A 25,808-nucleotide genomic window follows, 5' to 3' on the forward strand; every position below is an offset into this window, starting at 1 on the left:
AGTCCAGTAACTAGACGCCCGTGTGGAGTGTACAACAATGATGGAGTGTGACGTGTATTCTACTAAAACGGCTTTTGTGAACTACTTTGTTCTTGTGTGCTAGCTAGAGCAAAATAGATCATTGCACGAAACACTAATGTGACATGCGTGGAAAACATTGTTCAACTTCCAATACTACCTGACCCAGCGTATTTCCTGCGTATTTTGGAACAGTATATAAGGTGTATACAGCGACGACGACGTTTAGACAATTAGCGAATACATCTCGCCTGTATATACTTCTCCATAATGACCATAACTACACGTTTCCACGTGACTGCGCACAAATACAAAAAAATCTGATTTTCAATGGTTATTTTGTGTATTAGTATGTGCTCGACAACATATTCGCTTACCGCACATTTAAGACGTTCGGCAATGCAGATTTCTCCAGAACCACATACGCAGTTTTTATACATGGCCACTGATCCCATGTGACCTTAATATACAAGACACCTAAGGGATTCTTAAATTCTATTTTCTATAGGACGCCTGCAGCTCTGTCTTTGCATAGTTGCAAAATAAATGTACTCTTTGTCGGAAACAAATGATATAGAGAGAAACCAGACTTTGACGCAAACAGAGGTGCAAAGGTTTATTGTTTCTAGACAAAAGCGTTTAATGGATTTCATAAGCGCCCTAGAAAAAGTTGAAAGTTCATTGTATTGATTGGAAAGTGCTGTCAAAATCACCACTATTGGCCACGACTTTGTAGTTCTGAAAAAAAGGAAATATAGTTCGCCTTAGTAAAAGAAAAATAAAGAACAGAATAACGTGCGGATGCTAACGACGCTGCGTTCAATTCCTTGGGCACTTGTTGCAGAGACGTCATTATTTACGCGACGAATACTGTCATATTTTGCACTATACTTTGGCTCTCACCGTTTTGTGGCACCGTCTAAAGAAACATCAGAACTCAGGTGCAGGCATTTCATTGCGAACAGCATTCCTTGCCTATTTCATCTATCTATCTATCTATCTATCTATCTATCTATCTATCTATCTATCTATCTATCTATCTATCTATCTATCTATCTATATCTATCTATATCTATCTATCTATCTATCTATCTATCTATCTATCTATCTATCTATCTATCTATCTATCTATCTATCTATCTATCTATCTATCTATCTATCTATCTATCTATCTATCTATCTATCTATCTATCTATGCCTGTCTCTGTCAGTCTGCCCTCTTATGCCTACCCAGTAGTTGTCTTCATGCTTGGGCACCTAGGTGGGTGCTCCTTGCCTTGAACTCGTGCTAGTCCTTCCAGTGCCGTGAATCCAGCTTCTTGATTTCTTACTGTCGTCGTGGCGTCGTCGTCATGCCTTCGACACCAACCAGTGACCTAATTGTCTAATGGTCTAATTGTTTTCGCTACCAGGTGAGGTTTCGTGGTCGTAATGTCGTCGTGGTGGTCGCATCTCCGTCATTTCAGCTTTATCATCGGGCGCTCGCTACGTCGTCGTTGTTAGGCCATCATCAGCATAAAATTGCCATGCATTCTTTGTTACATCTTCATAAGGATGTCGTCGTGGTCATTCAATGATGGCCATACCAGATTCGTGATCTGTCTGTCGTCATGCTGACGTCGTCACATCTAATGCGATCTAGCAAGGGAGAAAGGGAAAAAGAGGCAGGTGGGGAGCTTAACCAGAGGTGAGTTTCCAGTTTGTTATCGTGCACTGGGGTGGGGTCATATAGTGGTTGTAAAATCGCCAAGGAGCGAAAGGAAGAAAAGGAACAAGAAAAAAATGCTGGTAAGGGAAAAGGTGTTGCAATAACAGGCGTTCATACAGGCCGCTTGATCTGATAAAGCGCTGTAGCACTTGCATTACCTTATGATGCGATGTCAAGGCGCGTCAATGTTTCATAATTCGTTCTTCTGCCAGAGGTGGTCGTAAATGTGGTTTATCATGACGGAATGCGATTGTCTTCGCACACTGTACTATGGGCACTGGCAAAGAACATGACGAATCGTTTTTGAGTCGCGGCAGTCGCCAAACCCTGCGATATCGGCCATCCCTACTCCGATCTAGCGGTCCAAGTTGTCCATAGCCTGGGGCACTACGTATGTGTTCGGTATGGTGATGACGTCATGATCGTTGCATCGCCCTCATTACAACTATGTTATCCAACTCTTGTCAAGCCGTCGCTGTTATACCACCTTCATCTTTCTGTCGATGTCAAAGTCTTCATCGTATCGCAAGTATACTGTCGTCATTCAATCGTGATATGCCATAAATCGCTATATGCATAAGACAGTCGTTGTCAGGCGTGAATTTTCAGATCCTGCTCGTAATGACTTCGTAGTCATGCCATAATCACCCTGGCTCCTTCATCTGAGTGTCGTCATGCCATCGTCACTACGCCATCATCATCGTAAAGGTTTCCTGATACACTCATCATCGCGCTATTGTCACCATTCGCTCGACGGCATCCCGTTGTCGTCATGCCGTGGTCACACTATCACCGTCCCTGCATCAATGCCGTACAGTCGTCGTCAAGCATTTGTAATCGCACACTCCTCGAGATGCCGTCGTTGGGATGTCGTCATCACTTCAACTTTGACATTCGGCTCTCGTCATACCGTTGTCCTGATGCCATCGTCGTCAACCAGTCGTTCCACCATCTTCATTACTGTAGTATTGTCATCCCATTGTCATTTGCCGTCGTCGTCATACCACATTCGCTAACCATCAAAGTCATTCCTTGTTTACTATTCTATCGTAGTCGTTCTGTCGTCATTGAATCTAGATTATGCCATTGTATGCCGCCCCAGTCAAGCATACACTATGATTCATCCGGTGTCACACCATCGCGAAAATGCCGCCTCGTTCGTGCTATCGTCGTCATTCCCACTTCTTCATCTGGTTGTCGTTATAACGTCGTCGTCACGACATCATCGTCATACAGACGTCATCATGTTATTGTTATCGGGGCTGTTGCTGTGGCGTCATAACCCAACGTCATAATTTAAAAATTCACATCTCATTCTGGTCATGGAATTGTTGTTAAAGGACCTTTGTCATTTCATCGTTATCATTCCTTTGTCCTTTGTCCATCGTCACTGCGTCGGCGTCATACAGTCGTCGTTATGCCTCCATTCTCTGGGCGATCTTGGCCAGTGGGTGCCAGAACAAAGCGCGACGATATGGGAGTATTTGGCAAATAGCCTAAGCAGTGAAACAGGCACAATTACCAATACAGGTTTTAAATCAACGTAACTTCAGGAATGCGGTCTGCTGCTACATTGCTGGATTGCTACGATTCAGAGATTCCGAGAGATAAGTTCAGCAATAATTTTAAAAGATACTTCCAACTAAATCCTTATTATTTCTAGACTGCTGCATCCGACATATTCAGTTGATCTTCTTACTGATACGGCAGACCCCTAGGAAGAAAGCTCTCACGTAAAACGGCATTCCGCAAATCATCAAACTGTCATAGAGAACAGCGGTCAGAATATGTACAGAGTTGTTCATCCCGCATGCATACTTAGTGTTCGTGACATATTCTAGGTGGATCTTTGTGCAAGTAAGAAGGATAACCTATGCTCAGTAGCTCACTCCTATGACAGTCAGTCGCAGCGTATCTTAGCGCTCGCTTTCTTAACGAAAAGGGTGATAGAAGAAGGTCTAGGCGTTCCGTAAGTCGCAGCTATGAGATTAAATTATAGGCGCGTAAAGAGCACGTGAAACGCTGAAATCAACAGAAATTATGACGCAGACACTATTCACATCCGTACAAATTATAGCAAGTTCAGAAAGGTTTTCGCGTTTCCCACTGATGGCGTCCTAATACAATCTCCGATTCATAAGCGGCGTCTTCTTTTATTTTTCTCCTTCTGCTTTACTCGCTATGCCCGTTTATCTTGAGCTCTCACCTGTTCTTTAATCACGGTTCTTGTTTACGTGTCTTTCCATTTCTACAGCCAGTAGGCGCTGTGTCAATCCTGGTGAAAGTTACTGGTATACACCACAGAACTCTAACTGTCGGTTATACAGCCTGCATGCATCACTGAAACTACGATTACCTGCGAACCTTTCATTACGTGCCGCAACAATTCTGTGTCGGCTGTAGGTAGCAGTAGTATTGACTAGCTCCTACCACTATCCTATTGGAATGGCGGTCTCACTGAAGTGCGCTAAGTGCAAGTCTGAAGAGACCAGCAGTCATCTTCTGCAGCCCTGTTCTCGCTTTAATAACCAACGTCAGACTGTCCAGTGTGCCTTGAATAGACTGGACGATAGGCCATTCACAGAATCAAAGGTCTTGAGAGCCTGGCCTCACAGTTCGTTAGCCCAGAAAACCATTCGGGCGCTTCTTCACTACCTGAAGGCATCAAACTTGAGGGCTTGGCTGTTGACATCTTGTACCTAATTTAGTCCACGTGAAAGTGCAATATAGACCTACGCTTTTTCTTTCGCTCTCTCACTCGCCCATCCCCCTTCCTACATGTATGGTAGCAAACTGGACTCAGTATGGTTAACCTCCCTGCCATTCCTTACTGCCTTTTCTCGCTCTAGCGAAAGCTGCCAGCTTTTTTTTTTCTTTCGCTGATTCTGTTGTGTATACAAACCTAGTAAGAGTAATAATGTTGCATGCGGCAAAATAAAAATAAAATAATTTTTCGACCCGCCGTAGTTGCTTATTGGCTATGGTGTTGGCCTGCTAAGCACGAGGTCGCGGCATCGCATCCCTGCCATGGCGCCCGAATTCCTATGGGGTCGAAATGCGGAAACACCCCTGTGCGGGGTAAAAAACCCCAGGTGGTCCAAAATTCCGCAGTCCCCCACGCAGGCGTGCCACATAATTATATGGCTGTTTTGGCTGCGAAAACCCCATATTTTTTTTTAATTGTGCCACTTCTATTTCGCAATGTAAAGGTTGCAGCAAATAAGTCGTCCTTACCACCACTAGAGAACCAAATGACCCATCGGGTCATGAGTTCCAGCACGTTTTACTGCGCTGCTTTTATTGCGTCAGGCTAAGCGACGACAGCTGGGCTACTTGTTTGTGTATGGTATTGTGAAACATCGTTCCAGCATACAAATAAGCACGGACGAGCAGAGAAGGACCACAAGAACGCCGGACTTCAACTGAATTTTACTCACGGAAAACAAGGCTTTGTGTAAGGAAGGAGGCGGTGCTAACGCACCCGACTGGTTCAAAGATATTTGCTTGAACGAGGTGATAATCATCAAAGGTAGCGAAAACCAAAAAAGCATAAGTTTCATATTACTCGAGTGCAATTCTGCACATCTCCCGCGCTACCTAGATGACACGCTCGTATCGCCTGCGATAATCCAGTTCTTTTTTCCTGAGCGCAAGAGAAGGTGTGCTGACTTAGTGTTCTTTTTAATTAGAGATAGAAAGAGCTTCGTGCATTTTGCGGGTTCTCCGAGTGATACATTTTGCGCAACACCCTGGTTTTTTCGAAAAAACGCCCTGCACGCTCGCTTATGGGAGCAACGACGGGTGTTTATCTAAATGGCCCCTACTACATAATGAAGCAGCATTCCTGCGATGCACTAGCAAACAGTCATTGAAACAACGCACCGATTGGTAAAAATAAAATCAACCAGACTGATATTCAGCATTTTCCCATATACCCGGCTGTGAACAGATGCACCCATCTGCCATCTGCCATTACTGCAATCGCATTTACCCACAAATTGACGCGCATCCGATGCCTTGCGCGGTGTCTGTACTTCGGGTACTGCGGAGCTTTCATTTAAAGAGAACAAATTACTTTGGCTTACTCGACCGTTTTCGTAGTTGATTCCTGGAGCAATGGTGGTCGGACTTAGGGAAGGGAAGTGGAGTTGGGGAGGGGACTGTGGTGCCTGAGCTCTCGCGTAACGGAGTGGCGATGGGCGAGAAATGCAGAAGGGCGCACTCTCACTCATTAGGTCACTTGTTTGTTCATCGCGGGATATTGAGGAAAAGGGCTAGGGCATTTGGGAAAGCGAGTGTAGGGGAAGAACCGGATGGAGGAGCAGGCGAGGCTGTCACTCGCTCGTTCATCGCACGTGTTTTTGGCTGCTCGGCGGTGACATCGTGGACCTAAAGCCTCTAAATAATACATTGGCTGTGCCGTGGGCTAAAATATATGGTGGCTTCTTGCCCCCATGAACAAAAAGAAACCACTGCAGACGCAGGTGAACGTTCCGTGGAACACTGACGGCGTTGACGAGGAACCACCAAGGAAAGCAAGAAGTTGTAGATGCGTCGGCTCTCTGTGGCTGACGCCATTGAACTCCGGGGATGCGCAGAGGGACATGGTGCATGCTCTTGGGCAGTCGAGATGCGAGGATGGACAACAAGGAGGGAGGGAGGCCACTGTTCCTTGCTCACTCGCTGGTTCGTTCGTTTGTTCGTCTTATTCGCGTAAATCGTAATGATCGTCGACAGCTTCTGTCTTACATTGTTATGTTTCTAAAGCTCAAATATGGAGCACTAAAGCTTGCGAGAAAAGTCGAAGTATTACGTAGGGACAATTTCACTTTGTGCACACCACATATAAGTGTTTGCTAACTCTATTATACAGCATAGATGCCCTCGATTTATGAGTTGCTGTAATTGGAAAACAACAGAGCGGGTTATATGTATGCGCAGAAGTACGCGCTCTTTGCCATCTATGTAACCGTGGAGCACGTCCTCTCGCCCTCTCTCTCGTACAGCCCATGTGACCTACGTGACAGCAAATTGAACAGCCTCAAGGATCAGCCCAGTTTTCTTTAAAAGAAGAGCTTTTTTCTTGCCGGCCAGTTCGCGTTTTTTGCCACAAGGTTCTGTGCTGCCGAGTTTGTATCAGAAGGTCACAGCGGAGCCTTTTCAAAGAACCAGGAAAATAAACTGAAAATAAGAAAACTGCAGGGTTGAAAAGTTGGAGAGAAGGAAAAGCTTCTCAGATATTGGCTGGCGTGTGGGTGAGGGTAGTGAGAAGAACTCCACCGTATGAGGTGGGTCTTCACCGCAATAATGAGGAGACGATGATGACTATAAAGCTCATTCATGGCTCGTACCCACTAAAGGGGATGGATCAAGAATCAGGCGGCCGTAGGTACGGTGACGAAGACGGGCATCGTGGTGATAACAAAATAGAAAGAATGTATCCTTTGAGTGGTACATGGTTGCGGCTATATCCGAGTCTCGCGCGCTTCTGCCCAACAAGGGTGCCTGAACGACCTTAAAAACCCACTCGCGAACAACCGTTACGATCGATGGAGTGGTCCACACCAAAAGTGTCATTCACTTTTGGTGGCCTTGTGGTAGTCGAAGTATGCTTGGAGTGGTGATCCTGCAGGTGTCATTGCCTGCGTACTCAGCGCAGTCTTGTGTTCCATTGTCAAGTTGTGAAGTCGAGGGCCTGTCCAATTTGTGGCCTGCTGATTACCCGTTTCATCTGGTGAAGTGGCTGGGGCCACGGGGTGAAGTTTTCTTGTGAAAGGGGGCGATTAATTCGACACGGCAAAGCAAGGTTGAAAGTTTCCCACACGTCAGTGGTAGAATTCCAGACCAATAGTAACAGCAACAAGAGAGGTATTTCGTGCGATGAGATAGGAGGGCGGTGCTGAGGACGCTAAGTTTACTACACTTGGGCCCAGTGACTTTATCTGGAGGTAACGAGATTGGCATATCCAAGAAGATGCCTTTGATTATCAGCCGGTGCTTTAATGTCGATCTGCAGGAAAGCTAAAAGGGGTTGATGCTCGCTTTTATCTTTGCCCGCGAGCTGGGTGTCGTAAACGTGTAAAAATACTCGCACTACTCCACACATGAACACGCCTTTAGAATCCTGCCAGGATGTGCACCTTATTTGCTGGAAAACAGGGAACCCATACAATTGTGTGCAATGATTGTGAGTTCTTGTACTGCTGTTGTCACTGCGTGAGCCTTATTGAATCTGCATACTCATGTTCCCCCTTAAAATGCCTGCGTTTGGCGCAAATATACTCGTGTAAATATTACCTGTCATCAACCATAAAAATATAGGACATGTTTATTACAAGAAGCCATTCGCAGATTCAAGGACATAAACATTCGCAAAAAATAAATGAAACGGCTTACAACTAACGGCTTATGTATTTTGTTCATGCTGACGCAAATATACGTTCAACGAACGTTGTGTATGACCTTCTAAATTATTTTGCGCCATCTTGAAAAAAGAAACACACCGAAACATAGCTCGAAAGCTTCAGTTCATTCAGATGGCAGCACTGCATCGGGCTTGGATAAATATTTCACAGTGTTCTGGATGGGTATTACCTCTTCTGTATTGGCCCAGAATAATTGTCCACATATGTCTACATATGTCCACTTGGCGAAATACCGGCCGGTGGGACACCCCCCACCCCTAGAAGGAATCTAAAAGGAAAGTTTGTTTATGTAAAAAAACAAATAATGAGCTGGAAGGGGAATATATATTATGTGTGTGTTTAGGCTTCGCTCAATATTTCATTGGGCAATTCCGAAGAAAACAAAGTCGTTAACTGGCAAATCCATAAGGACTATATAGACGTTTATCAGATGCTGGTTTGTCAGCCTCGCGGCCATTCCTTCGCCTGCTCGGTTAGAAACACACTAAAGATAAATTCCTCACCTTTACGCATGTTTCGGCGAATCAGCCTATTTCAAGTTAAAAGAAGCATTTTTAACAACAATAATGAGAGTGGCTGAAGCGGCAAAGAAGCTAGCTTTTGAAAAACTTCAGCACTACTAATCATAGGTATCCTCTATAAGTGTTGTGAACTCTACCTCAATCTAGACATGAAGATCCCGATAATTTTTTCTTATAAAGATTAGAGTTTGACCTTGTCCTGGCTGCTCCCCGCGCATTGGATGCGATGTAGGCATAAAATGCAGCCCCACTTTCTAGAATGTGCTGAATAATGAACATAATAAAAATATACTAACCGCAGTAACACCTGCATATCCCACTTGTCGAAGAGCCATGCATGCAGCTGATTCCCCAAACACCACCCGTTGTTGGACATTCGCTTAATTGCCACGGTACACTTCCAGGACTGCAGGTTTTATTCTTGAACACTGAATGCATCAGGAAAAATAAAAATGCACATGTGTCTAAAATTAGGCATTTAGGAAGCCCAAAAATCAAGAACGTGCATGTAAAACGACGTTTACAAATTTCTAGTTCGAGCAATGTTGTGAAGTGTTGTGAGTTCACAACATAGTGAATTCTTATCAGGCAGTACCTTTTTACTGTTGATGATCGGCGCCTTTTCACTTGCTCTCTTAGAAATCAATAATATAAAGTGTTCAGCCGGTATGATACCTAAGATGTTCTTGTGTATCATCGTTGGTCATTCTATATATTGTTGTGCAATTCCTATATCCCCCTCTCAAATATATAGCTGGCAGACGTTTAGTAAAGCTATTTAATAAACTCAGGCGTTTTTTTCACGATGAACTCTAGTATATTGAAGACCATCAAAATAACACCCTCTATCAGATACATGGAATGCAAGAAGCACTTCATTGGAATGAAATATTGCCAAGATCTCCTTGACGGATGCCATGATCAAGGCAGCGACGAATCGCAAATTCAACTGAAGCAGGAACTAGAAACAAGACGGACCTGGACGCGTTCGCGCAATCCGAAACCACGTCGTATTTGTGTTTACTTCGATGCAACGCGAAATAAATAAATAATTATTAAAAGTAAGGCGTACCAATGCAGACATTCGATATGCTTCCGTGAATGATAAATCCGCTTTGACACGTCCGCTGTAACATTACACTGACCTTATGGACAGCTCCTCTTTGCTATACTAGAGTTGTTCTACAAAACGGGTAGTTACAAGTAGCGCCATAATGTACAGCCAAACGAGCAATACTATTATTCTGTGCATATTACTAGAATCACTCGAAATCTACAAGCGCTAGTATTCCTACACAGAACGCCGCCTGTGCAACTCTTCATTGGTGTCATTCCGACACTTCTCGTGCGTACTTGGGTGGGCGACAGGAACTACAAGGTGCAGTAAGTGCCTTGCTAAATGTTATCTCATGAAAAATGTTTCGTGATATTAAATGATGCCCCTTAGCGAAAATCTAGTTGGAGATGCTTGCAACGATAGGTCTAATGCTAGACTTAGGAGGTGTTCCTTGAAGTATACTTTAAAAACACATCGAATTACGCTTATTACGTAGAATTCATGGCGAGAAGCAATATGAATTGAAGATGCACCGAAACAGACTGCCCTGGAATATATTCCCAAACAGTCATCATCATTATTATCAGCCTGGTTACGCCCACTGCAGGGCAAAGGCCTCTCCCATACTTCTATAACTACCCCATTCATGTACTAATTGTCGTGATGCTGTCCCTGCAAACTTCTTAATCTCATCTGTCCACCTAACTTTCTGCCGCCCGCTGCTACGCTTCCCTTCCCTTGGAATCCAGTCCGTAACCCTTAATGATCATCGGTTATCTTCTCTCCTCATTACATGTCCTGCCTATGCCCATTTCTTTTCCTTGATTTCAACTAATAGATCATTAACTCGCGTTTGTTCCCTCACCCAATCTGCTCTTTTCTTATCCCTTAACGTTACACACATCATTCTTCTTTCCATAGCTCGTTGCGTCGTCCATAATTTAGGTAGAATCCTTTTCGTAAGCCTCCAGGTTTCTGCCCCGTAGTTGAGTATTGGTAAGACACAGCTGTTATGTACTTTCCTCTTGAGGGATAATGGCAACCTGCTGTTCATGATCTGAGAATGCCTGCCAAACGCACCCTAGCCCATTGTTATTCTTCTGATTATTTCAGTTTCATGATTTGGATCCGCAGTCACTATCTGTCCTAAGTAGATGTATTCCCTTACCACTTCCAGTGCCGCGCTACATATCGTAAACATCTGTTCTCTTCCGAGACTGTTAAAAATTAATTTAGTTTTCTGCAGAATAATTTTTAGACCCACTCATCGGCTTTGCCTCTCCAGGACATCGAGCATGCATTGCAGTTGGTACCCTGAGTTACTAATCAAGGCAATATCATTAGCTAATCTCAAGTTACTAAGGTATTCTCCATTAACTCTTCTCCCCAATTCTTCCCAATCCAGGTCTCTGAATACTTCCTGTAAACACGCTCTAAATAGCATTGGAGAGATCATATCTCCCTACCTGACGCCTTTCTTTCTTGGGATTTTGTTGCTTTCTTTAAGGAGGCCTAGGTGGCTGTGGAGTCGCTATAAATATCTTTCAGTATTTTTACATACGGCTCATCTACACCCTGATTCCGTAATGCCTCCATGACTGCTGATGTTTCGACTGAATCAAACGCTTTCTCGTAATCAATGAAAGCTATGTATAAAGGTTGGTTATATTCCGCACATTTCTTTATCACGTTAATGATGGCTTGAATATGGTCTATTGCTGAGCAGCCCTTACGGAATCCTGTCTGCTCCTTCGGTTGAGACAAGTCTAAGGTGTTCCTGATTCTATTTGCGATTACCTTAGTAAATACTTTGTAGGCGGCGGACAGTAAAGTGATCGGTCTATAATTTTTCAAGTCGTTAGCGTCCGCTTTCTTATTGATTCGGATTATGTTAGCGTTTTTTCAAGATTCCGGTACGCTCGAATCCATGAGGCATTGCGTATGCAGGGTGGCCAGTTTTTATAGTACAATCTGCCCACCATCCTCCAACAAATCTGCTGTTACCTGATCCTCCCCAGCTGCCTTCCCCTTTGCCTAGCTCCCAAGGCTTTCTTTACTTCTTCCGGCGTTACTTGTGGGATTTCCAATTCCTCTGGACTATTCTCTCTTTCATTATCGCCGTGGGTGCCACTGGTACTGTATAAATCTCTATAGAACACCTCAGCATTGAACGATCTCATCCATAATAGTAATGATATTGCCGGCTTTGTCTCTTAGCGCATACATCTGATTCTTGCCAATTCCTAGTTTCCTCTTCACTGCTTTTAGGCTTCCTACGTTCCTGAGAGCATGTTCAATTCTATCCATATTATAGTCCCTTATGTCAGCTGTCTTACGCTTGTTGATTAACTTGGAAAGTTCTGCCAGTTCTATTCTAGCTGTAGGGTTAGGGGCTTTCATACATTGGCGTTTCTTGATGATATCTTTCGTCTCCTGCGATAGCTTAGTGGTATTCTGTCTAACGGAGTTGCCACCGACTTCTATTGCAGACTCGTTAATGATGCCCATAAGATTATCGTTCATTGCTTCAGCACTAAGGTCCTCTTCTTGTGTTAAAGCCGAGTACATGTTCTGTAGCTTGATCTGGAATTCCTCTATTTTGCCTCTTACCGCTAACTCATTGATCGGCTTCTTATGTACCAGTTTCTTCCACTCCCTCCTCAAGTTTATGCCAATTCGAGTTCTTACCATCCTATGGTCCCTGCAGCGCACCTTGTCGAGCACGTCCACATATTGTGTAATGCCAGGGTTAGCGCAGAGTATAAAGTCTATTTTATTTGTAGTCTCGTCATTCGGGCTCCTCCACATCCACTTTCGGCTATCCCGCTTGCGGAAGAAAGTATTCATTATACGCATTTTAATCTGTTCTGCAAAGTCTACTAATAACTCTCCCCTGCTATTCCAAGTGCCTATGCCATATTCCCCCGCTGCCCTGTCTCCAGCCTGCTTCTTGCTTACCTTGGCACTGAAGTCACCCATCAGTACAGTGTATTTAGTTTTCGCTCTACCCATCGCCGATTCCACGTCTTCATAGAGGCTTTCGACTTCCTCGTCATCATGACTGAATGTAGGGGCCTACACCTGTACGACCTTCAATTTGTACCTCTTATTAAGGTTCACAACAAGACCTGCCACCCTCTCGTTAATGCTATAAGATTCCTGTACGTTACCAGCAATATTATTATTAATCAGGAATCCGACTCCTAGTTCTCGCCTTTCCGGTAAGGGCTGGTAGGGCAGGACCTGCCCGCTTTTTAGCACTGTATATGCTTCATTTGTCCTCCTAACTTCACTGATCCCTGTTATATTCTATTTACTGCCCTCTAATTCCTCCGATAGCACTGCTGGACTCGCCTCACTAGATAACGTTCAAGCGTTAAACGTTGCCCGGTTCAGATTCCAATGGCGGCCTGTCCGGATCCAGGGATTCCTAGCACCCTCTGCTGCGTTGCAGGCCTGACCGCCGCCGTGGTCAGTTGCTTCGCAGATGCTGGGGATTGAGGGCGGGGGTTTGATTGTTCTGTTCATATGGGAGGTTGTGGCCATGTACTGCACCAGGGTGGCCAATCTTGCTCTGGTGAGGGAGTGCGTTACCGGTTTTGGCCACAGGGATAAGGCCGCACTCCAGGCCTGTTTGTGCAATTTTATCAACACGCTGATTTTTTTTAATCCGGTAGAAAATTGCGCGGCACCGGGATTCGAAGCAAGGTCCTCTTGCACGCGAGGCGGATGCTCTACCTCTACGCCAGTGCTGCACTGTACCATCATCATCAACGTACCTTAAGTCCACTGCTGTACGAAGGCCTCTCCCTCCGATATCCAATTATCCCTGGGCTCCAGCAACTGATTGCAACTTGCGCCTGCGAAGTTCTTATTTTCATCACCCCACCCAGTCCTTTGGCGTCCTCGACAGTGGTTCCATTCTCTTGGCACCCGTTCCATTCTTATCACCATCACTCAGGAAACCGGTGAATTCGTTTTTCTTCATTGTATTCGTGTCTACGAAAGCATTTCAGAACAAACCAACTGCTTGTCACTTGATCTTCCACAACACCAACAACCCTGTAAGTTCATGCTGTTTCTGTCATTGCCTCTCTACTTAACTCGCTTAAAGCATCACTTATAGTTAGCCCAGCCATGCCCATCCGCTCCTTTGTAATTCGTCGCCATCGACTTGTATGCTCCACTCCCAACTCCCAGTCGCAACAGTGTAATTATCACTGCTATCGACCGTGTGACAGGCGGCGCTCAGACAGCTTATCTTCACTCGGACAGTGGCTTTGAAGCCGCCGTATTTTCTATGTTACATCGATTTGCACTATGGTGCTCCACGTATGTGCTATAGCTATTGCTTATCAGGTGTTCTTCTCCCGTGTTCTTTATGACATGCTTCGTGCATCCAGCACCGTAAACAAAACAACGTTTACCTATTAGCGTCGGGGAATTGGTTTCACTAACCACTTTAACCGAGCTTTATTTCGTACGCTTTCCCAGTACCTCCACTAGATATATAACGGAAGTCGACCAACCGCAGCAATTTGGCCAGGTTGGCGAAGGCACTCAGAAGTTCTGACATGATAGTTAAAAACAGGTGGGAGCGATAAGCTTAACAGGAAATGCCTTATATTTGTAGCAAGGCCTCCCAATACCGCGGGAAGAGGGTCCTTGACGTAATCTGACGGGTGACATGAAGAAGTATGAAACAAGTGTAGTCGTGACCACTAGCATCGCTGCGGTTATTTCAGAATTATGTGTCAGGAGATCGTCAAACACTAGAAATCCAACGACTGTCGTTTGTTGAATGCGAAAACAGGTCGATAAGATCAGCTCCAACTATTTAGAAAGGAGGTGATGGTGGTGCTACAGGAAGATCAAGTACAACCGGAGCATTAGTAGGGTGCTTGAATTTGCTGCACTTGTCGGGGCTCGCCACGTACTTGGCTGCGTACATACTATCAACCGCACACCTAGGCTACAGACCACATACATGCCACCAGCAGCGTAATGCAGTTCGGAATGCAATCGTTGCGCTCCTCTTCCAAGAATGTGGCCAGTCCACGAAAAAGAATGTCATCGATGGTCTACCGGAGCACAGTGCGAAAAGACTAAGGACAACTATTAGAATACACACCAGCTCTGACTAGCGACTGAACGATTTATTAAGAAAAGAACAGAAATATATACCTGAAGAAAACATGAGTAAATCACTGCTCAGAACAACGAGGATGAGACACCGATGCGCAGTGATGTGCTTTTGTATTCTTTAGGTATATGTGCCTGTTCCTTTCTTAATGAAGGATGCAATCGTCATTCAGCGTCGGTGTGTGTTCCCATTCTCGTCCCTCGTGTTTTCGCGCTGTTTCCCTGTAGAGCACGTACCGACTATCCCAAGCCGCCGCAGTGTCATCAATGATGGGCATGTTTTTATCTAAAATGTCTGCATCATTTGCTGCTGCTCGAAAGGCCGATAGTCTCGAAAGACCGTCGTTGTTCGCGCGATGACGACAATTGTTGTAACTGATTGCAAAGTAAAACTCCTGCAGACGTAGCTCCAAGAGAGCAAGACGGTGCGTTGAGTCATGGAGAGCAACCAGCATAATGAATGATGATTAGTAACGATCGTAAAGCTTTGGTCACAGAGATGAACAGAACTTATAGACGCCGAAAATGACGTTGTTCAATGAGGGCGTAATTGTGTTAGGACTTGCTCAATGAACGGCAGGCATTGCACAATGACATGGTTGCCGTCGCTGGGGCGCTGGACGCTGAGGTCGATTCCGCTGGCATCTGTGTAAAACTTTGTTGCGGCAGAAAGGTCAAATTTATGAAGTCTGGGTCCAGAAGAGAGCAGGAACATTGGTTGAGAAGGCCAGCAATCGCACTGCGCGGTCCAGGAGAAAGGCATATCTGCGTGCAGCACTGAATACATACGGTAAGCAGTGTCGGCTAAGATGGAGAAAGAAACGTCGAACGCACAAGCAAAACTTAAAAAAACTTCTCAGGCAGGGTAAACTAAACAGAGCTTGCCTTTCAAACTGCGTAGTGCCGTTTCCATAAACTTTTGGAATGTCGCAGGTGCGTAACACAAACGAAACGGTGGAACATTGAATTCATCAAGCCGGTTAGAGATCATAAAATCGGTTTTCGCTTTGTCTGCACAATACATGTGTATCTGCCATTGCCGATTGAAGATCAAATAATCAGTAATAATCGCAATTTTCTATGCTGAAGGGGTGTTTTCTGAACTTACATTCTCATAATAATGGCATGATAAATCAATGAACTAGTAGACGTGGCCGTGTCCGCAAACTGGCTAAGAAAACTCTTGTGGGCGACATTTAGGAACAGTATTCCCGCATAAATACAGATTATGAAGTTCTACCTTTAAAGCGGGACAAACTTATTACTTCTTTAGTATATCGATCTCCGACTGGCATTGCACGTGACCTATTTGTCTTGCTCGAGTGAATGCCGTAGTTGCTGGTGACAAGAAATATTGAGTTATTTCAGGTGGCCATTTTTGTATAGCTATGCTCGAGAGTAGCACTATTACGATATGGAACAGCTGATGAGAACTCTCGGCGTCATAAACACGTATCAACACTACTGTTAATTTGCTTCAGTTATATATAACTAACATATGTAGTTCATCCGCAAAAGCCGGTGTAAATATATTAGATTTAGTGATTCCAACAGTATTTACCTGTACATTGGAAAGATTCACAGCGCTTACAAAAAAAAAGAAATTTATATTTTCTTGAGATATCACATCCCATATTCTTAGTGTTATTAGAAAAAGCTTTCTTTATAGTTTTATTGTTAAATTTTTGACCATCAGTACCAACCTGCTGAGTTCACAATACTTATCTGCATTGTGCTGTCGCTATAAATTTACAACAACTCTAAATTTCTTATGTTCACACTGGAATGTGCAGATATTGCAGGACGCCGAACACACGTAGTTCTGAAAAAGGAAATACTTACTGCATGTTCCTGACCGAAAGCCATCTCCGTGATCTAGGCAGGTCAACAACATTCCATGCTGTTTGCAAAGGTTGTTATTCTGGGTATTGCACTGAGTCTGTTCAGAGCCTGGTATAAAAGAAGGCCAGAAATGAAACCATGCTCGAATTCAGTATGATATCATATTCATAGCCTTGAGTGCCAGTCTCTGAGAGAGTACAGAAGAGCGTCGAGCTATTGCCATATTTGGACATCGGAAATTAGTGAAGTGGAAACTTATAATAGGAAGGCTGAATAACTAACGTTAAACCTTACAAGAATTGTGTCGAACACCTAATGAAGCCACGGATCTGAATTTCGCGAGCCAAATGAAATGTTCGAATAATCCATAAACTAGTCTCAACGTTCCACGCGTTAAATGTGAGGCGAGGTATATCCAAGCAGGTACTATTTGTTTTCGATGCATTAAGTTGAATATTCATCACTTTTAGCCATGTATCAATCGAATTATTCGAGCAACTGCAAAGCCGAAACCTTACATTGCGCTATGCATATGCAATAATTTGCTATGAGAGATTCGGAACAACTGCTCAATAAGTCGCATTAATAATTCAAAATACGTGCAAGGCAATTTGCTCCGAAAGGGCCGTGTGCATGGTTTAGTCATAGGTTGTAATGGTACTTGTAACGTCTTGTACCGGATATTCCAATATTGCGAATTATATATGCTACTGCTCAGCAATATATTGCCCCAGCCAGTGTTCACATAGACGCCCACATTTAATATGCCAGACTTGATCCTACCTGCTTGAGGCTTTTCGAGCCTGCCTGTCGTGTACTTCCTTGCCTCTTTACGGCAATCAAGCGGCTCAAGTTGTCTGTCAGCTTGCGCTACTAGAAAAGTGTTCGTGGCCGGGGTGCCTTTGTGGTCGTTCCATGGTCGTAATTCCACCTTCGCCATCTGACTCGCCATTTCGCCGTTGTATTGCCTGCCTTCTACGCCGATACAGGGGTCCAAATTATCCTATAACTTGGACCTATACCCGGGTACCTGATCGTGATTATAATGCCATGGTGTTCATCGCATCGTCATCACTCGCGCTTTGGCATACGCCTCCCGTCATGCCTTCATCGTCACGCCACGATCGTTGTACAGTCGTCATGCATTCGTTGTCATACCATCATCGTAAGGCCGTCGTTTCTTCAGTTTGCGAAAGATTTCAATATTTGGTGTGCTTAATAAAACAATAATAGCGCTCACTTGCCTGAGCCAACTGCAGCTTCTAAGTTGAGCAGTATGGCGCCAAAGATGATAAACGTGTTCGCCATCCCTGATTAGAGAAAAAATGTGTTAGGAGACGTATTAGTAGATTTGCATGAGTGCTAGGTTTGCGACATGAAAGGCACAGATTTACTGACTAATACGTAGAGATTCCATTTTTTCGTATACGCTGGGAAAAAGGTGCTAGAATTTTTATAATTCTATGAAAATTTCAGAATCAGTATGGCTTCCCAGATTAACATAATAAATTACAACCTGATAAACGTGTAGTATTTGGCACCCTGCGCAGTCAGCGTGATTGTTTAATTATGCACAAAGCATAAGCAAAATAGAAGATTGGGCGAATTTGTAGAAAAGCATTGCTTTTGACCAGTTTGTGTAATTCGCTAACACAAAAAGCACGTTGCATGTATGCCTTTCCGAGTCTACGTCATTTTGTCGACCAGTGAAATGACTTCGTTTTAGGAATCGGCCTTCGCGAAGCTAATTCACTGCTTTCATTTCAAGTCGGTGCAGTTAGATATCTGTAGATAGTTGTAGGAAATAGGGTGTAGTACCCGAAAAAAAAAAGCATATATTTACTCGTTCTTGCTATTCTTTTTACCGGTGTTTGTTTTTACTGTAACATAACTGTTATCGAGTCACTCGGCACAACAGAGGCCTTCAGTGGCCGAACTTTGTTGACGTTGTCATCAACGGTAATCCAAAGAAACCTGTCTAATTATTTTGCTCTGGTCGCGAAGAATGTCGTGAATTTTATAATGTCGGCGAGCACCAGCCACTACTCTAGAGTATAAAAGGAGTTATCTCTACATATATCTTACTCAATTGACCTGTGAACTTAATAAGACGACTGTGCTTGCCCTTATGGTTGTACTTTCAATATCGCTTTTTTTTCCGGGCACATGTTCGCCTGATGAAGAGTCAGGTTCTCAGTCGACAGTCTTCAGAGAACTTTATGTACTTTACCGTCCCTACGTAACACCATATCGAAGTAAAATATGCCGTTATTATTTGGGACCCATTCACTTTAACCAATATTTAAAAACTGGAACGTGTACAGCATAAGGTAGTTAGGTTCGCTTTTAGTTCATACGGCCGCGCGTCTGTTGGTGAGCTCGTAAGGCGCAGTGGATTACCCCCGGTGACTGTGCGAACTTTAATCTGTCGAATAAAGTTCCTCTTTCAACTTGTAAACGGCCATTAGAAGGTTAACACTTCCAAGTTCTTTACTTACTCATCAGGTTATAACACGAGACGAAGGCATGCTTTATCGATAACCCCCATCAACGCACGGAATAACTGTTTCAGATATTTTTTTCCTAGGACAATAACATACAGGAATAATCTTAATTCTCATATTGTTACCCAGAATTCCTTATCAATGTTTGAAAAATGCTTGCAAATGTTATGAATTCGTGTGCGTTATCTGCTTGTATGCTTTTTTCTTGTATGTTATGTATTCTTCACCAATGTCTGAAAATGCCGGCATATGTGATGGATTTGTATGTGTTTACATGCTTGTATATTTCTATGTATACCCACCCTGCTATGATCTGATTTCAGATCGCAGTATCTATAAGTAAATAAATAAATAAATAAATAAATAAATTGTCTACTTAACATACACGGCAAATCGGCAGGCACAATTTGACCTTTATTAGGACATTAGTCTGAGGATTCAAATATTGAACGCACACATCACTGAGCGTGTATCTCAACTCCCGTGCTTACAAAATCTTACTGCCCCTCAAGTGGAAAAGAGCGCCGGTAAGTGCAATCAAAAGGCCCAAACGACGCCTTGCGTCACACGCAGGAGTCGCAGCCTTCAATGAAGCTGATGCTAGCGAAATCTATACCGACTCAGGTAACGTAGGCCTGAGCAATTTTCAAGTTCCAAAAAAAAGTGGAACTAGAAAGGGTCGTACCTAAATTACAGCTTCGTTATTTCGAGTGGAAGCCGGTGATTCTCTTGCGGTGAAGGAATACCTTGCGGTCAATTGATCCCCATCAAAAGCCTAGCCTATTTTAGTAGTAGGACATATAAAACTTATAGCGACCAGCATTCCATGTGGTGACATTATTATTTGAACCGACTGAATCTGGCCGACTTCTGAATGTGAATTGAAATGCACTGGTGCGGTCGGCCTGTCCCACTACTCTGTGGGTCCACCGCCTTAACACCTGCTGGATGATGACATCTTCGTACGAGCCATTAGCTTTCTCCAAACACAACGAGCAGACTTGCAATTAAAGTTTTTCATCGAGTCATTTGAAAGGAAGGCCGGCCCCGTCAGCAAATTGTTTTAACTATGATTTTCTTTGTTTGGCGTACCTGATAAAATCATCGCGTAATACTTCCGGCCCATTTCTTCCTACCCCCTCCACTAGCGCCTGTAGCTCTTCGCACTCCCAAGTCATATTCATAGCCTTGAGTGCCAGTCTCTGAGAGAGTACAGAAGAGCGTCGAGCTATTGCCATATTTGGACATCGGAAATTAGTGAAGTGGAAACTTATAATAGGAAGGCTGAATAACTAACGTTAAACCTTACAAGAATTGTGTCGAACACCTAATGAAGCCACGGATCTGAATTTCGCGAGCCAAATGAAATGAAATGAAATGAAAAAAATGAAAAATGAAAAAAAGCCAAATGAAAGCCTCCGGAATGAAAGCCTCCAAATGAAAGCCTCCGGAAGCTGACGCTTCCGGAGGCTTTCCGCGCCCTTGTAATGCCCGGGAGGTGGCGAAGCAGCCGAGCTCCCGCTAAAGCCGCTTGATAATTTGAAAGAAAGAAGTGGATCTTGAGAGGAAAGGAAATGTTGACGCTATATTCTGCAGCCCTTGCCGGAGCACGGCTCAGCGCCAATAGGCGGGGGGGGGAGATAGTGGGAGCAAAGGAGATAGGGGTGTAGGTGGTTAGAGTGTCGCCATGGCAGCGGCTAAGCAGACTGGCTGGAAGGGACTAGCGGGTCCGGCAGGAATGGTAGTCTGCTGAAAGGCCAGGGGGTGGTGATTCAGCAGGAGCCATATGGCTGGGGCAGAGCCAGTAGCCTAGAGTGGTTTGGTATCCTTGAGGCTACCCGTGTTTGCAGAAAACGCTTGAGTCTCGCCGAGAGCCCCGACGAGTTGAGGTACTCGACGGCACTTAGGAGGGCTGGTAGCTCGTTGCGAACAGGGAAGATGATGTCTTCCTCCCGTGCAGAAGGATGCTCCAAGCGTCGGAACTCCTGCATGGCGCAGTCACGCCGCTGCAGGTGACCCAGGCTCTTGGGCTCCCCACAGGAAGCGCAGGCTAGAGAGGCAATCCAGCAGCGGCCAATCCTCAGTCGCAGCAGGAGGGAGGCCTCCCTGGACGCGCTGCGGAAGTGGTCGTGGAGGGCGTCCCAAGAATATCCGCTTGACCGGATGGCAGGCCAGAAGATGACGTCACAGCCTGTGGCTTGTGAAGTCACTGGCTGTCACTGCGCGGCTGGGCGGGACCAGGCAGTGGTGGGCATGCTTTGCCAGTGTATTAGCTTCATCGTTGCCCGGTATCACTATGTGGGCTGGAAGCCAGTGCAGGGACACCGGGCAGCCTGCCTCCTGGAGCGCCATCAGCGATGTTGAGAGGAGTGGGACACCAAGGCTGGCCCTTTCTGGCCTCTGCAGGCTGAGAAGTGCCACCCTGGAGTGGCAGAATGGCACTGTGGTCGCTCGCAGCTCCACCGCGAATACGTCTACAGCCAGATAGAGGCCTGCTACCTCAGCCGCTGTTGACGGCGTATGGTCGGGGAGGCGACACTGCCTGCTCTTCCGCAGCGCGGGCACCACGCAGGTCGCAGTCGACGAGCCCGTGTGCGGCATCACCGTGCTGTCACTGTTGACCTGCAGGTGTCCTCCATGGTCCTCATACAGGAGGGAGGCAGCCGTCTGCTGAAGGGCACAAGTCGGGGAGCGCCATTTGCAAACGCCGGGCAGCTCTGTGGTAAGGGCACGGGAGGTCACTGGGGATGAGGCAGATCTGCGTTGTTCGCTGGAGACCTCCGAATCACCTCCTCCTACAGCCCACAATGTCGCCCCATCTGTGAATAGGGCCGCGAGCGCAGTCGGGACAGCAGGGCACTGCCGTGTCGGCCATGGTGAAGGCCGTCAACATGGCGTAGCCCCTGCTGCGGGAGGAGGAGTGACAGGGGCCATGCTCCCGCCTTGGCCAAGGTCGCAGTGACTTGAGAGCTGAGGGGAGCACCCAGGCAGAGCCTAATCGCAGCCCGATGCTGCAGCTGCAGTTTCTTAAGACGGGCACGTGGTAGTACCTCGAGTGGGAGGGCGTACCGCAGGCGTGAGGTGGCTGCTGCATCGTACAGCCGCAGAGCCTACCTAGTGCTACAGCCCGGCCTTTGGACAAGAAGCTGAGAGATTGCCTTGTGGACCTGGAGGAACTGGGCATGCAGGGTCTTGGCAACAGGCAGCCAGGACAGCCGCTGATCAATTTGCAGCCCTAGGTACTTCACGGCCGTGCTCCAGGGTAACTGTACGACTTCCAAATGCAGCCGGACAGCTGTGCCACGGGCGGCTACTCTTGTGCGGAGCAGCATGGCCTTCGTCTTCCTTGCCCAGATGGCAAGGCCAATGCTGCTCAGGTAAGCAGCGGAGTCCGCAGTGGGGCGGCGCCACAGGAACCACGTCCGCTCGTCCGCCAGGAACCCAGGGACACGGGCCACCGAGTCCAGTCGCACCAGAGGAGTGGCCTCCATCACCTTGCAAGCGCTCAATATCTATCGGCCGATACAGACTCAGCTTTCCAGCCGGCTTTCTGTCCTTCAGGATGAGGGCCCCAATGGTTGTGCTCCATGACTCCGGCACCTGCCCTGACCGCCTGGTGTCGTTGTATCAATCGAGCAGGCGCTGCTGCTCATCATCATCATCATCATCATCATCATCATCATCATCATCATCATCATCATCATCATCATCATCATCATCAGCCTTACGCCCACTGCAGGGCAAAGGCCTCTCCCATACTTCTCCAACAACCCCGGTCATGTACTAATTGTGGCCATGCCGTCCCTGCAAACTTCTTAATCTCATCCGCCCACCTAACTTTCTGCCGCCCCCTGCTACGCTTCCCTTCCCTTGGGATCCAGTCCGTAACCCTTAATGACCATCGGTTATCTTCCCTCCGCATTACATGTCCTGCCCATGCCCATTTCTTTTTCTTGATTTCAACTAAGATGTCATTAACTCGCGTTTGTTCCCTCACCCAATCTGCTCTTTTCTTATCCCTTAACGTTACACCTATCATTCTTCTTTCCATAGCTCGTTGTGTCGTCCTCAATTTGAGTAGAACCCTTTTAGTAAGCATCCAGGTTTCTGCCCCGTAAGTAAGTACTGGTAAGACACAGCTATTATATACTTTTCTCTTGAGGGATAATGGCAACCTGCTGTTCATGATTTGGGAATGCCTGCCAAACGCACCCCAGCCCATTCTTATTCTTCTGATTATTTCCGTCTCATGATCCGGATCCGCCGTCACTACCTGCCCTAAGTAGACGTATTCCATTACGACTTCCAGTGCCTCCCTGCCTATTGTAAATTGCTGTTCTCTCCCGAGACTGTTAAGCATTACTTTAGTTTTCTGGATATTAATTTTAAGACCCACTCTTCTGCTTTGCCTCTCCAGGTCAGTGAGCATGCATTGCAATTGGTCCCCTGAGTTACTAAGCAAGGCAATATCATCAGCGAATCGCAAGTTACTAAGGTATTCTCCATTAACTTTTATCCCCAATTCTTCCCAATCCAGGTCTCTGAATACCTCCTGTAAACACGCTGTGAATAGCATTGGAGATATCGTATCTCCCTGCCTGACGCGTTTCTTTATTGGGATTTTCTAGCTTGCTTTATGGAGGACTACGGTGGCTGTGGAACCGCTATAGATATCTTCCAGTATTTTTACATATGGCTCAACTACACCCTGATTCCGTAATGCCTCCATGACTGCTGAGGTTTCGACTGAATCAAACGCTTTCTCGTAATCAATGAAAGCTATATATAGGGGTTGGTTATATTCTGCACATTTCTCTATCACTTGATTGATAGTGTGAATATGGTCTATTGTTGAGTAGCCTTTACGGAATCCTGCCTGGTCCTTTGGTTGACAGAAGTCTAAGGTGTTCCTGATTCTATTTGCAATTACCTTAGTAAATACTTTGTAGGCAACGGACAGTAAGCTGATCGGTCTATAATTTTTCAAGTCTTTGGCGTCCCCTTTCTTATGGATTAGGATTATGTTAGCGTTCTTCCAAGATTCCGGTACGCTCGAGGTCATGAGGCATTGCGTATACAGGGTGGCCAGTTTCTCTAGAACAATCTGTCCACCATCCTTCAACAAATCTGCTGTTACTTGATCCTCCCCAGCTGCCTTCCCCCTTTGCATATCTCCTAAGGCTTTCTTTACTTCTTCCGGCGTCACCTTCGGGATTTCGAATTCCTCTAGAATTCCGCTAGTCACGCTGCTGCTCACTAGCGGCCAGGTAGCGGAGCATTTGGATCGTTACTGCGTCGGCTCCTGGTGGGCTACGACGCTTCCCCCTCTTCAGGGCCACTTGGAGCTCGTGCAGCATCAGCGGGTCCTGGCAGATAGCCGTCACCTGGCTCGATGTCCACTCCGGATGGTGGTTATGCAGGCATCTAGGCAGGCTGACGAAAGACTGTCCTTCCGGCAGAATGGCTGTAGTGCGTGGTATAGCCGGCGCGAACTGGTCGGCCAGGAGTTCTGCAAGGGCCTCTTCGCTTACGCCCACCATGATGGGCACGGCGAAGATAGGTTTTAGGCTTGCTCTCCTGCCGGTGAGGCATTTGAGCAGGTTCCAAGCCAGGGGTCCCCTGGACTAGTGCTCGATGGCAGAGCAGAGGCTCCTCCAGGTGTGGCTCCTCCTGGGCCGGGCCTGGCGTCCGTAGCGGCGTATCCACGCGTTTATACTCGGTCCTGTGCTCTGCGCTCCATACGGCGCCTGGAGGCGCGGAGGTTAAGCAGGTGGAGGTCTGGAGAGACTGTATCTGGTTGGGCAGATCACTGAATGGCGGCAGCCTGAGCCCAATCCACAATGGCGCTCAGGAGGTTACGGCCATCGTCCACCTTGCTGCAGTGCTTCCGGAACAGGGACCAGTCTGCGAAGTAGTATGTTCTTGACATAGGCCTTCTTCCACACCCGAGGCTGATCACGATAGGGAAGTGATCAGACCCCCATGTGTCCGGAGTGGTGGCCCAGGAGTAGGAGCATTGCGCGGTGGTGAGGAAGTGATCCATGGTCGTGCAAGCTCCGCGGGGGACGTGGGTGGGCTCCCCGATATTCTAGATCAGCAGGCCATCTCGGTTGATGCCGTCTTTGAGGCCCTTGCCTCGGCGGCTACAACTGCCGCTTCACCAGTCCGTGTGGTGTATGTATGTCCGTGTGGAAAAGTATTACATTGGCCATACGGGCAGATGCTTCAATGTGCGTCTCCAAGAGCACAGTAATAAAGTTAGCAATATTTCCACAGACGGTCATCTGGCACATTCCTTGCTTGATAAGAGGGTCATTTTGTACCGGCACCGCAAAGACCTGCCAAGAGAAATCAAGGACGGAACTGAGATTGCACGGGCAGGTGATCTATGCGTCAGCAGGGCGTCTGTGGTAAAATAAACTACATAGCTTCAATTCACGGCATGAGAGCATATGGCGTTTTTGTCAAGCCTTTATGTCCGTCTTTCCCTTGGCAGAATCAAGTGCGTTTGTACGCTCCTCTTCCACAATAAACGCTGTGTTGAAAGTTAGCACTTGTACTGTCTAGTCTGTGTCAATCATCCTCCCAACG

At 46.1% G+C, this 25,808-nt stretch overlaps 1 protein-coding gene across 1 annotated transcript in view; it reads right to left on the reverse strand.

Annotated features, from left to right (window-relative positions):
- Positions 1 to 619: 619 nt before the first annotated feature.
- Positions 620 to 25,808, reverse strand: part of LOC142587138 (uncharacterized) — a 169,898-nt gene continuing 144,709 nt past the window's right edge. Inside the window, exons 4-5 of the mRNA XM_075698024.1 lie at positions 8,969 to 9,100; positions 620 to 756 (exon numbers count right to left, since the gene is read on the reverse strand). Coding sequence (XP_075554139.1) covers positions 734 to 756; positions 8,969 to 9,100 — 155 coding nt within the window. The 3' untranslated portion in view covers positions 620 to 733. The remainder of the gene's footprint in view (positions 757 to 8,968; positions 9,101 to 25,808) is intronic.

The sequence above is a fragment of the Dermacentor variabilis genome, chromosome 7 (assembly GCF_050947875.1).
Source record: "Dermacentor variabilis isolate Ectoservices chromosome 7, ASM5094787v1, whole genome shotgun sequence".
Classification (NCBI taxonomy): domain Eukaryota; kingdom Metazoa; phylum Arthropoda; class Arachnida; order Ixodida; family Ixodidae; genus Dermacentor; species Dermacentor variabilis.